The 16,768-nt window shown below is 41.9% G+C and overlaps 1 protein-coding gene across 1 annotated transcript; it reads right to left on the bottom strand.

Annotated features, from left to right (window-relative positions):
- Nucleotides 1–786: 786 nt before the first annotated feature.
- Nucleotides 787–13,956, bottom strand: LOC136447225 (G-protein coupled receptor 54-like). The gene is made up of 6 exons (XM_066445943.1): nucleotides 13,950–13,956; nucleotides 5,901–6,040; nucleotides 4,994–5,245; nucleotides 4,327–4,462; nucleotides 3,423–3,508; nucleotides 787–2,900 (listed from the first exon to the last, which is right to left on the bottom strand). The coding sequence occupies exons 1-6, from the start codon at nucleotides 13,954–13,956 to the stop codon at nucleotides 2,289–2,291; spliced, it is 1,233 nt and encodes a 410-aa protein (XP_066302040.1). The 3' UTR covers nucleotides 787–2,288.
- Between the last annotated feature and the right edge of the window lie 2,812 nt (nucleotides 13,957–16,768).

Genomic DNA, 16,768 nt, shown 5'->3' with positions numbered 1-16,768 from the left:
GGTCACTGTCAACGGTGCTCAACGGATACACAGCACTAATAATATAAAGACCCTGTACATCCAATGCACCTTTCTGATGTATTGATTGTATACCCTGAATAGTATATGACCTTGAGTAGTATAATTCTCTCTATAATATATATATATATAACAGCCTGGAATACAATAGCAGTGTCTTATTCAACACTGTAGTTCAATGTATAGTCAATATGTACAATGAGAAAGCTAGAAAAACTATGCATACAAAATCATCAAGAAATTACATACAGTGATTGCTTTCAAAATATTCTTACGAGACAAAGGATGCTCAGTACATTAACTTTCTTACAGAGACATTTTTGTCACAAAATGAATCAAGCTATCTTTTTCACCTCACGCCTGTAAGTACGTTAGTCCATCAGCCGACAGTCTTTTCTACAGTTCTTTTCATGTAGTTTGGTCAAACGCAACTGCACCCACACATACATACAAGACGAATGAACTTCATTCACTCAAAGTTATTTCTGCGTTCTTTAAAAAAAAAAAGATCTGTCATTTGATTTCTCAAGATTTCAGGTCTGTATGGAGCGTGTTTTCACTTTATTTTCCACTTACAGATTTTCTTTCTGTACTTGCATTTGGTATTTGGCAGTCTTGGTACATGAGCAAACCACCTTGAAAAAAATCATCTAATGATGCAATCCGTCGCTTCAACTAAAGGTGATTATTTGGTGTCTAAATGAACCGCTACGTCCAACATAAGAACATGATTTGCTGTTCACATGCCCCTTTCGCCCAACGGATTCTTGCGATGATCCACAAAATGTATTGCTGCTCTCAATCGTTGTTTTGACGACGAAAACGTTGATTGTAATGGTGTATAGACTTTGTTGACGGTTTACATACGGCTTGTCTAAATGCGCGGTTAGCTCTCGAAGCACTAGGGCTGCCTAGCTTGAATGAATCCTTCTTTAAATTGAAGAGATTGTAATTACTTGGCGAATGATGTTTTAAAAATGAAAAAATATTGATTCCCATATAAACTTAAACAAGAGCAAAATAGCTCGAACCAGGACGGTGGGCGATACCGACTTCAGAACGCATCTGGCCCGCTCATGACGTCACATCTCCGGGAAACTGACTCTATAAGGAGTGAGTAGGCCAGATTTGGTCTGGGGCAATGATTACGGCAAGTCTTTAGGGTACCTTTAACCTGGTACCTCTGCAATTTCGATCAAATATTGCAGAATAGAAAATATTTGCGTAAAAGCCTTGCATGTTGCCAAGCCCGACGAAAGGAATGACGCGGAATTCGGTATTGCTAAGTGTGACATTTTGGGTCCAAGCACAGTTTCCTCAAATCTGCTTCAGCAGTGCCAAAATGCACAATGCAATTACTGTAAATTTGTCCTAAAAATGCCCAGGACAAAACATTCCCCAACAAATTTCCACCTGAGATTCAATTTTACATACAGTATATGACGGATATGTCAATCGCGTTACCCAGTTCATAGTGATAATATTGCTATCAGGTACATTTCTTCGTATCTTTGGAGGTAGTAGATCGGGGTTGCTCAGGCAAATGACCATTATTGCACAACCCCTACAGACTGTTCTTCGGAACAAAGTTTTTGGGGGATGTGATTCCTTTTCCCCGTGTAAAATCTTAGGAATGTTGTACTGAGTGCCTACTTTATGCCAGATGGACTATGTTGTGACAAAAAAGCAGCACACAAAGGTCCGCATAGATTGTACGGTCGTGCTGTTTCATGAAATGCCATGACATTTATCAGCATAAAGCTGAAGTGGCATAGGTACGCCTTTTCATCGTCTTCTTCTACAAGGCATGCCATACTGTAAGTACAGTCACCTCTCCTTGTGAATTATTGAATCTATCACGAAGGATATTCATAATTTGTATAACTACAAAGACTAAATACTCTTGTATTCATTGTCTCAGTGATTCTCGTGTCAGTAGCGACGGTGTGGCGTAACGGTTAGGGCGTTGGGCTCAGAACCAACAGGTAAGATGTTGTGCCATTGGGAAGGGCACTTAACGTGATCCTACCATGACAGTCGCGCCTATCGAGCCTCTGCAATAATCTGTCTTAAGTGTGCAAAATGAAACGCACGGACTTGGCGCGCCAATTTACCAAGATCTAAACATTTGCCACCAGGAACTGTAATTTTGTGTGCGGTTTTTTGTGACGACCGAAAACGTGATCGTCAAAACGCCCTATCCTTAGACAGTAAAGGGGTAGATAATAAACTGTTCGTAGAGTCGCGGCTTTTGTTAGTTTAACCCTACTCTACATGATTCTATCATCATCATCTGGCATGGAAACCTGAGCAGTTTCCGACGGCAGGTAAGATGTTTTCATTTCCAAAGGCGGGTTTCGCACGTGGGCAAGGCGCACGCCTAGTGTAACAGTCATCTCCCCTTTAGTACCATTCAGGCATGAGCATCTCGTCACGCCAGAGCTAAAACGGGAGGAGTAGCTACTCTTCCTTCTGGTGCATGGAGCGGACTTCTTCAAGCAGTTACGATAGTTCTCCCCTATGAGAGTATACACGAACGGATTGACGGCAGAGTTGGAGTAGGAGAGGATCAAGGCTGCTGCCTTGAGGGCGCTGATGGTGTCTGTGATCTCTGCATCCAGGTTGAAGACACGCCAGAGGTTGATAGCGTGGTTGGGCAGCCACGAGAGGGCGAAGATGATGACCACGCTGACGATGATGCAGGTGGTGCGGCGGGTCTGTCGGGCCTGGTTCCGCTGCTGGGCGGGGGCTCGCTCCATGCGGGTGAGGAGGCGGCGGATGATGAGGATGCCGCAGGCCCCACAGCACGCCAGCGGGATGACGTAGGCCAGCAGGACGGTGTACAGCATGTAGCCTCGCTGTCCCGACTCGGAAACCCACACCTGCAGATTAGATAGGCAAGTGTTACAAGTGCAAAACAAAGCAGCACGCCTGGTTCTACGCCGTTACTTCAAGATCTAGACCTCAGTACAACATCTGCATACGTCTCTGTCATGCATGGCAGACTGTTAGTGAAACTGGCCGCTGGTGAACACTACCTCTCAGTTCTATAGGATCTCTGCAACACAACAACCAGCAGTTTTCTACAACCTACAGTTGTCTCCTGTAACACACCAGCACAAGCACAAGACATACAAGAGAGCAAAAATACATAAAGACTTATGAGCCCAAAAGCAAACGCCATGAACAGACTTTCATAGTTTCCCACCGATACAAACGGCAACTAAGAGCAAGTCTAGGAGGAAGATTCTTAGTCACATGTGTCAGTTAACTTGAATCTTTGAAGTCTGTTAATAGCTGAAACAACTTAAATACAGTTTGTATGTTAATTGTATGTTGTTGTTTTGTACTCTATAGAGACTGGTTGCATGATAACTAATGGAGTAAATAGAGTATCCAAGTACCTCCTGGCAGTAGTAGCGCCGGCCGAAGTAGTCATGTTCCACCAGCTCATAGTTGACTGCCACCGGTATACCCAGAAGAGCAGACGCTGCAACGATAACGTACAAATATAGAGTCTACATTTCCGAAAATATTTTCATCAGATTGGTAGAACATAGGGTGTTGGAGATTCTTTTAACAGCAACTCTCACCTGCTGACCTTTCCTCAGAGACTACTGCAGCAGCAGAATATAGTGGACTACTACTATAGCGTCTACCCGTGGATAGTTTCATCATGTTGATAAGTCACTTAATAAAAAGACTCTTTGTACACAACCAATTGCAAGTGTTCTGGTACCGCATCTGTAAGTAGCGACACCTATAGCTGCAGTGCAGTCAGAAGTGCCCCGAGTAAGGTGACAGACGGTCAACAAAACGTCGGTTGAATAAAATAAAACACTGTAACGTTACTTGGTTGTGTACAAAGAGTCTTTTTATTCTATAACGTCTACCATACAGCTATGTTCTCCTGTGCAACAATTTGTACCATAAGCTTTTGGATACGCCCATAGACTTCAAAATACAGCTATCCAACTTACAAGTCACATATAAAGCTATACATTTCTTATTCATTACAGTCAAATATGCTTTTTGAAAAACTTGGTGCAACAGCATTTCAAAATATGACAAAAATACCTTCATTAGACTATCTAAAGACGAAACTCTATAATTCTATAGCCAGAAGAAAATGTCTGAACTAATAGATTTGAAAACTCTTGACACCCCTGAAACTTTATTTGATACTGGTGAATGACATGTCATTGTAGGTTTTTGTTGTATTAGCTTTTTAACAAGGCATTGGAATTGAAATAGAATGTTGAAAAAAGTAAATAGAGCTATTATTATTTGTTCCGTCTTTCACCATACCTGCCCATACAGATGCACAGAGGATCTTCGCCACCTTCTTGGTTCTGAATGACATGGACGTCACGGGATGGACGATGGCACAGTAGCGGTCCACACTCAGCACGGCCAGCGTTAGACAGGTCGCCTGCACAGTCACCTGTGGTGAAGGAATAAAACGATACTTGTTGAAAATGTACGCACACTAGCTTGTGTATGTCCAAAAGTAATAATCAAATAGTTATAGGATATTTCCATTTATGTTTCAACTTAAAGAAAATTATTTGAGTTACTCATGACTAAGTAAAAGGCACAAACATTGTTTTTAACATTTTGTAGTGTATGGTATGCTCGCTGTGTCTTATCATTCAGGAGGTGAAGTTCACCTTCATTAGCCTAATCTATGCTCATGCTATCCACACCTGCATCATGTAGCTGGTAAACTTGCACATTTATAACATCTTGTAGTATAAATGTGTGCTCGCTGTGACGTATGGATTCAAGAGGTGAATGTCACCTTCATTAGCATAATGTATGCTCATACTATCCACACCTGCATCATGTAGCTAGCAAACTTACACATCTATAACATTTTGAAGTATACGGTGTGCTCGCTGTGTCGATCGTATGGATTCGGACAGGAGGTGAAGTTCACCTTCATTAGCATAATCTATGCTCATACTATCCACACCTGCATCATGTAGCTGACAAACTTGCACATGAACAGCCCCAGCTTCCATTCGAACGTGACGTAGTTGGCGGCGCTGAACGGAAGGCAGCAGCAGAGGAAGGCCAAGTCGGTGATGGCCAGGTTGGAGATGTAGTAGTTGGTGACGGTGTGCATCTCCTGAAACCGCGCCACGATGTAGATAACCAGCGAGTTGCCGGTCAAACCGACCAGGAACACAACTGCACTGATGGTGGTCATGAGGTAGGCGGTCGCCTGGAAAGAAATGACCGTCATGATTAGGACTTTTCTGTTGAAAAAAGTTCACTGGTGTGATACTGACCATCTGCAAAACTTCGTTTAACTGTTGTATGTTTGTGGCGTCTTCCACAATGGCTAAACATTTATCAGAACGACTGGAAAGCTAGAAGTGACGGGCACGGGCACCAATAGTTGTCTTCTTCAGGATATGCATGAGATGTGTACCGAGTACATATTCACCTCTTGGTATGTATATTGCATCTTACACCACGAACGGAATTCAGGATTATCATTGCAAAAGATAAGTAGTCTCAGGGATTTTTGTCACCGTAACCTGCCCATGGGAGAAGGGTAGAAAAGTTCATAATGATGGTGATACTAGCCATCTGCTGAGTTTCCATCTATATATCACCTCTGTGAACAGCGGATGTATTGTTTTTGGTCTGTCTGTGTTTATGTCTGTTTGTTTGTAGGTTTGTTTGTTTGTATGTAACTGTTCCCGACCTAATTCAGCCAGCATAACTCAAAATGCAATAAATAGATTGCAATGGTAATTAGTACAACATTGGTCTGAATGACTGAAGGTCAAGATCGTCATGTTCATTCATACTTGACAATATCATTTGTTGTGAAAATATAAAAACGGGAGGGCGCCCGTGTTTATAGCTACCGTGAGGGACGGGGGTCCTATGGTCGTCCCATTCGTCTGGTTGTAGTTTCCTTCCTCCTCCACGAAGTCCATACTGGGTACGGGTGTGATCAGCAGCATCACACAGCCCGCGGTCACTAACAGGTACCGGTTCTTATGTCCTGAGGTAAGAAACACGGGTAAGAAACACATGTAAGACGACACCTCACATATAATGCACAGGATGTTGCAACTACAGTTCTGCGACCTCATACCTTCATTTTGTCTAATTACAGTGCAAATGATATGCAAAGAAGTATCTTGTTAGCATAATCTATATAAACTATTTCCTCGAAATAGCATATGCTGCATGCAGATATCCTTCTTCAGGAAGCTATAGTAGCAATTCCTTGGTAAATATGCAAATTATGTCAACATATACATAATGCCACCGTTATCCTTCCTATATGTCTCACTAGTATGAATATGCCATCATTTATCACTAAGGTATTACACGGTTTTCTCATCAATTATGCAACTTAGGTCATAATTTGCATTATTTATATCCATTGATCCGTTTGACACCAGACGCTACTGGTAACGGCTGCCGTGATTGGTCCACTGATCTTTTTACCTGTCAAGGATGACCAGTAGAATTTCCTCTGAACCTATCCTGCACATATCGTCTGTATTTCCTGCGCAACTAGTGGATAATTAGTTCTTCCGTGAGCGAAACTGGCTAAATGTCCCTTGCCCTTTTCACCAATTATTTCTTATATCACATACCTGACATAAAAAGCCACTGATGGTTTTCTGAGCTCCTCTATTCACTCTTACAAAATAAACCAACGGCGCCAAATTTACCAACGTCCTTGGTGAATGAAATTGTAGACACCTACAAAATCCGTGCCAGGTGAATGTCCATCAGTCCGTGAGTCCGTCTCAGGACGTGATGCCAATCATCCTAGCTCTGATGGTTTGTAACACGAAGATGTGCACGTAAAAGTCATTTCGATCAGATTAAAGTAACGCATGTTCATTCAAATGCACTTAGTTGTATTGGTAAAGACCTGTCATTTATACTAGAACGTTCACACGTCATCGATGCTCAAGTTATTCATTGATGTTTCTCTAATAGCCAGCCCAATGCTCCTGTCAACATAGCAATTTGCACAAAGCCAAACTCACATACACAACAAAACGGAGGTAACAAAACACCTCCTGTATAAAGGAATTCTGAGAAGTAAATGGTCAACGCTTCTGCCTTCCTAAAGGTCTAGACAAAACATGGGGGTCTGAGATTCCACGCACTGTCGCCCATTCAGAACGGATCAGATTATGTAGACAGAATCTCGCGGCGACACGAAAAGGAATTCCTCGAACCTCCTTACCAGGACACACGGTCTTCAAAGAATATTTACAAAACACGGGTGATTCTTGCGCAAAAGTACAATATTTCATTCAAACTATTTCATTCAAAACTAAAGTAACCTGGTCTCGTCTGCCGTCCAATGGCTTCTTTTAACTTCATTCTGCTCAGATGACAGAACGGCATTGATTTGTACAGATGAAATTCTTGTGAATCGTCCATTATCTTATCATTGATCTTCACGCTGTGTATGTGTTACATGGCCCACGGTACTTCCATTCGATTTGGAGAGCCAAGGGGGTTTATCCCTTGCGCATTTAATACCCAAAGGCGCTTTACTATACCGCTCTAAGGGGCAACCTTGGACTACCAAGATCAATATCAGGTTTGTATTCCGGTGTATCGAGCGATATGAGAATCGAAAAAAAACAGGTCAAAACCTTGTACTGCTCCAAATGTGCATAAAGGTTATCATTGTCGTCGTAGCGGTGCCCTCACTGACATTACTGACATATAAATGGTTCACTCTAACTCCCACAGCGTACCGCCTCGTACGTGTGACCTTTACCTGCTTTTAGCCGTCCTTTCTTAACCACAGTCAGAGACTACTCAGAATCCCTTTTTTCCTGATTCTTTTTTTTTTTGTTACCAAAGTTGGAGGCAGATGCCCGATCAACTGATGGAATCTAGTTTAAACGCAAACGTTTTACACCAGACGCAGCCACATTCTGAAATCTGACATGACACCGTGAAACGTTTATAAAACTAGTATGATAGAAATCAACATCCTTTCAACGGTTAGATTCGGCTTTGGTCCTACCGATTTCCTACACCCACGCTCTTGTCAGGGTTCTAAGGCCCGGCTCTACCCGCGTCATCAACCAGTAGATTCCTCATTGGCAAAACTTTACCAAGCTCCCACTTCTGAGAGCCATGTGTCACTTAAAAACGCATCAAAAGGTGAAGGACGACAATGATATGTACGTAGATGAAGTCGTGGGCGTCCATCGATGATAAGAAAGCCACTCAAAGCTTCTCAAGGACTGTCATATAAGGCAAGGCCATACCTTACGGCCAGAAAGGCATGGTGACGAGCTAGCTTTGATAGACCGATGAGGCTGAATCCGCAGAGGCTCCGGCATGCAATTATTGAGATGAAGCCTTGTGGAATCAACAATTAGACTAAAGAGCCAAGAGAATGAAGTACGGAAGCTGAAGTGATGAAGATAAAAATAGATGCAAAAACTTTAATGACTGCGGGACCATTTCGACTACTAATCCTGAAATAACGTTAACTAGCACGTTGACATGCCGGAAGCTCCAGCGATTACAGTAAAGTGTTCGCATAGAGCAATTCTGACTACACTTGTGTATGTATGAGCTAATTCAAGGCTAACAGGCAGTTGAATCCCTTGACGTCGTTTCGTTTCAAAGTACATGTAGTCTGAAAAACAACCTCAAGTGCTTTGAATCTCTGGACATGCCATTGCGCCAGCGATCAAGCGCAGATTTAAACATCCTTTGGTAAAAGGACAGTGACATTGGCATTTCATCAGCTATTCGTGTGATCTTGTCAAGGTCGTAGCTTGCAGATTTATTGAAGAAACCAAGATAATGCAGTTCAACATTCTCCCGCATGTTAAGAGTGCACTTACCTTACGGCCACGTCGCCGGAACGTAATGCGTATACGGCAATTATCCTGCAATTTAACCCTATTATAACTGCCGAATCTCTTTCGTTCTCCTTGGTCAACGTTGCATTGGAATGACAGCCGTTGCATAAGATATGTTTTTGGACACAACTTAATGAACCTATATGCGAGATACAGTAGGTTCCAGCTATTTGCATTACTGTTAATAGCATAATTCGGGGATATGCATAGAATTCTGAAAACCCAAACCATTTCCCATTCACTCCATTGTAAATAAAATGGCATAATTGCATTAGCCATCTTCGCATGCTCCTGCTATTTGCATAAAATAATGCCAAGTGCCATCCTGGTAACTACTACAACCCCCTCCCCCCTCAGTGCCACTCATTTTGTCCCCTAGGGTTAATTGCCTACTCCTCATAATTGCATAAAATACACTAACAAATCAGTTATGCAAATAAGCGGATTCTACTTTATTAACCCTAAATACGTAAACGCGACTTTAAACGCAAATTCTTGCTTACCTTCCTGCGACGTGCAGCACGTAATACACTTAGCTGAGTGCTTTTAAAAGCTGACTATACTTATGGATGATTTGTCACGAAACTTGGCAGAGAGAGTAAGACGGGCGGAGTTTTTCTTTTTAATCGACGAGTCCTACGAGGACTTTAGAATGTTAAGCCCCCCTCTCACTGGAACCGCTGGCGGCGTCGCTGCAGCCGATCGAATTGACAAAGCCCTCAACGACTTTCATCGACAAAAAAAGAACGAATATTTTAAAGCTTTGTGTGTTTTGTTGTCTTTTTGGTCATACCTGTACGTCTTGAATGATATTCCCATTGTAAAGTCAAGGGTAACACAAATCCAGTTTAGGATTAGACCAGCCGTATTTACACACGGTTCACATCTATAAGGCGTCTAGTTCTCATGTAAAGCTATCTGACACTCGTAGAGGTAATTTGAAGGCCCACGATACCAACCTAATATAATGAGCAATAGAGTTAAAGCGTTTGAATAGACCGGAAATGTCAAACGTAAGACACTCTACTTCCACGAACACACATGTTTGTACGTGAAATATGTACATAAAAAGAAGGGATAGGTTTGACAACCGTTCTGATCATACCATGCAACTTTTATCAATTCAAACGTGAATAGCAACATGCCATAGACAGGTTCGTGCCTATTACATGCTGCTGCGATATCACTATGGCCCGGTTTACACACAGGTTTGCGGAGTCAACTCGGGGCTGTGGAGCTTTGGAATGCTCATATAGGGTTTCCTTCTTGAATTGCCTAGGTTACTCCTTTCACATCCTGAGTTCCAATGCAAGTCGACTCAAAGACGCGTGTGTAGATCGGACCAATGTTATACCCGTGCTGATCTGATTAAGACATGTGGGTTTGACCTTGGCTTAAGTGCAAAGTACGTAGGGGTAAGACCGTTACGCTATCCCACCTTGCGAAGATATAAGCTTAGTGGTGTGGCTGAGAGCTCAAGTTCTCGGTCATGGACAGATTAAGTGTTGCATCGGTACTCTTCAAGTGGACTTGAGTGCCTCTACAGCCAGAGCAACGGACTCAAGAGACGAAGAAAATGATACTTGAATATACTCTTGACAGTGATTTGAAAGTGGTCTTAAGCTTATTGAAAATACCTGGACCTAAGAGCGCACTTAAACTTGAGGCAGCGTGACTTTCACTTTTATACAACTTTCTAATGACATCATCAAAATAAAGCAGTTTAAAAGTCACAACAAAACGATTCGACTCTCGGGTATTTATGCTACCGCTGTGTACGTCCCAGCATTTCTGGCAACGCAATCATGGTGATACGTTTTACCTTAAGAGGACCTGGAACTAATTCTGCGAAGTGATGAATACAGTCACGGTTATTTGCCCAACGTTCGAGCACCAGAGAAGCTATTTTGCAGTCATACAACTTGGACTTTAGGTTGAGTAGAAATTTGCATCTTCAAGAATCCTATGCCTTCGCTTCGTCAGATTGATATTGCCAACGTACAGCTTATACATACACATGAGTTAAATGTTGTACTATTCATATATGTGCCAGATTTTTGAATAGGAGTTCTCGTCTCATGTCAGATGGTCCGTTCATAACTATTCTCAGAGGCTTTTCCGAAAAGCGAGTGGTCGAGTTTGATAAGGGTAGGCTGTCCATCCACTTTGTGATGTATATAGCATTACGCAAAAGTGGGTGCTGGGGATTCTGGCATAATCCCGGCTAGACGCCATATATACATAACCATTTCCTGAGAGAGAGAGGGCCACTGACGTTACCACTGAGCTAACTCGCCAAGTAAGAGGCTTTGCTGAGAAGGTTACATTTACTATCAATGTACGGCCCACACTCTACGTGACAAGGTTGCCAAGCCGAAATCTTTTTCACGTTGCGACCTGACTATTCATACAAGAAAAATAGCATTACTTTTTGCCTGCCCCTCGTATTGTTATAAAGGTTATCATGAGTGTCTTCCCAAACATCGCGCTAAATCAGACATTTTTGCATCATACAGATATTAAGATGTCACAATGATTGATCACTGACTTACAATTTCCGTACACTTAAGAACATATACATGTATTGAAAACGATCCTGGACTAAGCCATCTTATCCAGACGATAAAGATTAAATTTACATTTAAGCCTGTCAACAAAGCCTGAATGATTACAACTGGTGCCGTAAAATTATCTCGCCATTTCAAGCGTATAAGAAAGTGGGGTTACCTAATCGTATTTTCTACAACATCACCTATACCTTCATACGTATAAGCCCCGGCTACACATCCATGACCTTCCCCCAACCGACTTCAAACCATGATTGAGGGAAGGTTGGAAGTGGACCGGAGGTCATGGTCGGCTATGTGTCACCTGGGCTTAGAGTTGGCGGAAGCAGCAACATTAACATCTCATTTTGGAAAAAATAGGGGGGGGGGGGCTCACATATCAGCATTAAATTTTACCAATGAATTAAAGAAAATACAAAATCTTTCTCTAATCAATCAATCAATCAATCATCCAATCAGCCCATGTAGTGTCGGCTCTTTGAAGGAACTCATGAATACTCTAGAAAGTGTTAGTCAATCAGAAACCGTAAATGGAGGGCAGATTAGCAGTAATATAAGACCTTGCCTTGGTAGGAGTAAACGTGTATCCAATTACTTTGTTGTATTTTATTGATGTACGAGTTACCTTGCAACTTTGTCATTTATTTTGCTATTCTTTTATGGTTTGTCTATGTACGTCCACATGGCCCTTTTAGAAATATGTTCGAACAATATCAACACTGTACACATGACGTTTAGTAATTAGTGCTCGAACACGCCCCTACTCAATGTAGCGGTATCTGTCATATGGTCAGCCTAACAAGTTTTCTGTATGGCCAAGTGAGGGCATATTAATTGAAAACCTGCCTTCAATAGAAGGCACTAACCACGTCGCAAATGACAAGAATCCAATTCAGCGTACTTTTGCACAATAGTCGATAATGAAATTAAAAATGACCACCACATGCTTTGTATAAGGCTAACAAGAGGGTGCTTATAAGTTTTTAATACCACTTTCGCACCTGCATGATTCGCCAATCGGGACTTACATGGGGATTGATCCCGATTTGCAAACCCTGGTATGCACGGATCCGAGGGAGAATTGGAATTAATCCCCGCTTGGAGCCGGATTCGGACCGTTCATACCAGGATTCGTGACCCCCGTGTCTGGATGAATCCCGATTCTCGAACCCTGGTATAAACAGGGTCTAAGCTACCAGGTGCCATCTTTGCAGACTAATCTTCTCGCAAAGTTATTCCTTGCACCGAAACCGTCACTACTTTCAAATTGATGTACTACGTACTCCTTGAACAGCGCTGGGAAGGAATGATATGGTACAAAACGCCAGCTGCTTTTGAAAAGTACTTATATTGATGATCTCGAGTACTTTGTGGCGAGCGGTCTAATTCTACTGGCAATGTTTACGATAGTAGAGAAAACGGTTGGAACTAATTACTCTCAAAGCAGAAGGTGGTGGGAAAGATTGTGACCTTTTTATCATTTCTACCGTTTTCTGTCTGCACTCCCAACCAACTGTTTCCACTACCAATCCACAGATTACTGAAATAAGGGCACGGGGCACGGGAGGGAACCCAACACCGTTCTCAAAGAACTACCTCTCGCCTTGTCCTTTGGCGTTGCGACATGCAGCAGAGGTTGGAGATATGGTAAAAAGGTCACAATCTTCCCCAACCCTCTCTGCTTGTAGAGTTGATTCTGATATAATATTTCGATTTTCAGTTGCAGGGTACTCTTTTCTTTTTGATGCAGGTTTCTTTAATACTATCAATGATCTGTAGCGGAAAATTCAAACCCGACATTACATGGACGGCAGCGCGGTGTTAACGTTTGAGAAAAGGTTTCTCATATTTCATATTTTGGTGACATGACACTCTGCCACAACACACCACGTTTTGATGTAACCATGACATTTGATATGTCTGTGGCAGTGGTTTCTATAATGGTCGAGACAACATGTACAGCTAGTGCCTTTTTAAATTTACGAACATGCCACAGAGGTCCAACCTCTATGCAATACTAGAAACTAATCCACAATTGAGATTTAAGGTCTGACACTCACCGTTACAGTCTGATGATGCTGCACTTAACGTAAAGATCAGGGAAAACACATTGACTATGGTTTTGCTACTCCCTGCCACACCATTAAAACCCATTGTAGTTCTCACACTGACTCAAGTCTCCAGGTCGTCAAATCTTCTTCACTTAATCACAGACGCGTCACGTATTTCTAACCTTACCTGAACATCAGCTAATCTTCACATTATGCGGTACTCCTCCTCGTGGTTCGGCGGTTCAGTCCCTTTCTGTATCAAACCTGGACGACTGTTCGCAGCACCCAGCTGTTAAAAGCTAACCACTAAAACCACAACAGGTATCGCTCACAGATAATGCATAAAGGGATGAAATTAAACGCTGCTCCTTCTTCCGTAGCCAGACAATCTGTACAGACACCGTCATACATGATAACACGATCGGACTCACCTGGCATGTTAATCTAGGACGTCTACGTGTTCTTGTAAGGACTGCTTGAACACAGGCACCCAACAAGACACCTTCCAAATCTGTCAAACCTTTTGGTCCGTTGGTCATTAGTAGATCTTATATAGAGGCCTTTGCCCCGCCCTCTGATGAATATGTACCCACTATTCGGTAGAAAGGATGCGTTGTCTCATACAACCACTTTTAATGTATTCATAAGTGAACGTTTGATCATCCAGCACCTGATTATGAGTGACGTCACATTGCGGATATACGCGAGCTGTCCTGGTTTGCTGAGGTCTCGGCTTTAGTAAACCCGCCCCTGGATTATTAACTCGTACGTTATGATCCTGGCTTAGCCCCACGGGTGTGCTGTACTGTACAGAACTACACATCAACCACTTACCGCTAAGGTTGACGTTACGAGGTGCCTCAGAACAATCACTTTGCATCTGCCAACAGCGAGTACAAAACTAGCATGCTTTGCCATGTGGCGGGGTACCGCCACTTCAGAGTCAAGTAAAGATATATGCGTCGATGAAGGTTAGGCATCCAGGTAATAAGATGCGCCAAAAATAGTTACTCAAGCAATAGTTTCAAAATTTATCCAGTTGCTTGACTAACTATTTTTGCCGTATATATACATATGTTATTATTTGAGTTTATTGAAATTCAACCCTCTTTGTCTACCTATGGCTATCTGACAGCTAGTACTCCATGACACAACAGATAAGTAAGACAGAATATTACTATACAATTATTAGACGTTTGTGTATCATCGTAACATTTTAGAGTCTCCCTTTTGGTTTGCAGTCCTTGCTTGGAAATCCCGTGTTATAACATTGTTTGTATCTCGTGTGGCAGGATGTTCCATTCTGCAATAGTCTTTTTTTTGCCTGTCCATTTGGATATCTGGTTATGTACCCACGGTGATGTGATACCGGACTTAATATACTGTAGAGAATGGATGGTTGTTTGGGAGACAGAATATATCGGAAGGTGCCCATGTTTGAATTATCTATGGTGAAACTTTTCTACAAAGTAAACCAATCTTACAATGTGTGAATTTGTGACATCGTACCAGTCCAGACTTGTACTTTGAGCACAAGAAAATTAAACTTATGGCTCAGAATGTAGATAAGCAACGATTAAAGCCTATCATTCGTTATGCCTTTGCCGCAATGAATTAAGCCCTTAATTATATAATTTGAGAGATTGATCATGTAATAAAGTTTTAATTGAAATAAAGTCAAACCTATCATGCAGAATGTATGGACATTTCTCTAAACGATGTCAACATCACGTTCGGTGTTTAGACAACCCAAGTAAGGCGTTTTAAGTAACCATATACATGATACACCGGTTATCAATCTGGGTCATCTTGGCGATGTGTTATTATTAGCAAGTCATCCCCGAGGTCATAAGTACCAATATTCCAAAAGTGATATTGTGCGCAATCGGGAACAAGTGATGTGTTGTTGTTATCAATTCCTTTCCGAGTCAAAGAGGAGCTACATTTGTACTAGGGGCTATTTACATTACCCTGTATTAAACCTGTGGTAGTTCTGACTGAGGGAAATTACTCGACCGAAATTAGGTACAAGAGGCAACCAGCGTGATTCCATCTCAAAGAGAAGGCATCAAGTTACCTCGTAACAAATTGCGAACAATTTCAGACCCCTGGCTTCGACTTAAATCATGAATGCTTTCCACATGGTAACAATAGCTTTACCAGCTATACTTTCTAACCTAAATTAATGGGCACGTTGATGAAGGTTAGACAGGTGTTAAGATACGCCAAAAATAGTTACTCAAGCATCTGGATAAATGCATTTGAATTGCTGGGCATCTACACAGCGTGTGTTATATCAAGATAGGTGCGAACAACTTTCTTCCAGTTCCTTCGCCCTGTAGGTTTCCAATCATACCTATCTCGCCCCATTTCATTTAAACAGGCTTAAGTGCTGGGTCACAAAGTAGCATGCCATTCGGTTACAGGGTGATCAAATCAATTCTTGAATGGGTGACCTTATTGCGCCAGATCCTATCCCTTTTGAGATAAGAAAAATGGCTTATTGAGTTTCACCTGGGCATTATCAGGTGAACCGGTCTAGTGACTTTTAATTTTGTCAAGACATGAGAAATCGATTTACATCGAGCCTAAGGCGTTCAGAACTTCATCAAAGTTTTAATCTTGCAACCTAGAAAGGAAAAAAAGTCAATCAAATGGTATCGACAGTTAACAGTACAAGTTGTAATTGTATCAGTGAAGCAAGAATAGGCTTTCCACATTATCCCACAAGAGGTGCTTCTATCAACGTCTATTGATTGAAGATCTTCTTCTACGGCACTTCGTGTGAGTACTTTCGTTCTTACAGGTCAAGAAATAAGAACCCCTTGAGAACGTCTCAATGGGCAGTGCTGTAAGACTTTGAAAAAATATTCATGTTGGCTTAAAAGTTGAACTGTAATTGCTAACACCAAAAATTGGCCTAATCAACTCCAGTCTTTGTCAGGGAATTCGCAATTCACAGCTTCTGTTACATCACTTTATGCAGTTATAACATTGCAGAAAGTCTATGGCGCCCCCCGTCTCATTCGTTGAATAAAGACTGGAGTTGATCAGTCCAATTTTGTGTTGGCAATCACAGTTCAACTTCGATCCAGAATAACTTTTACAAACACAGATGAACTTTCAAGTAAAGGGATTCATTTCACAGACAAGACACCGACATTCACAGACAATACACAGAGGCGTCCCTAATAGCGTTGATGAACATCCCAAGTATGTCAGACAGCAACGAAACTTGAGAAAATGAACT

The sequence above is a fragment of the Branchiostoma lanceolatum genome, chromosome 13 (genome assembly GCF_035083965.1).
Source record: "Branchiostoma lanceolatum isolate klBraLanc5 chromosome 13, klBraLanc5.hap2, whole genome shotgun sequence".
NCBI classification, from domain to species: Eukaryota; Metazoa; Chordata; class Leptocardii; order Amphioxiformes; family Branchiostomatidae; genus Branchiostoma; species Branchiostoma lanceolatum.
The sequence above is the reverse complement of the archived record's forward strand: the minus strand, read 5'-3'. Positions and strand labels throughout refer to the sequence as shown.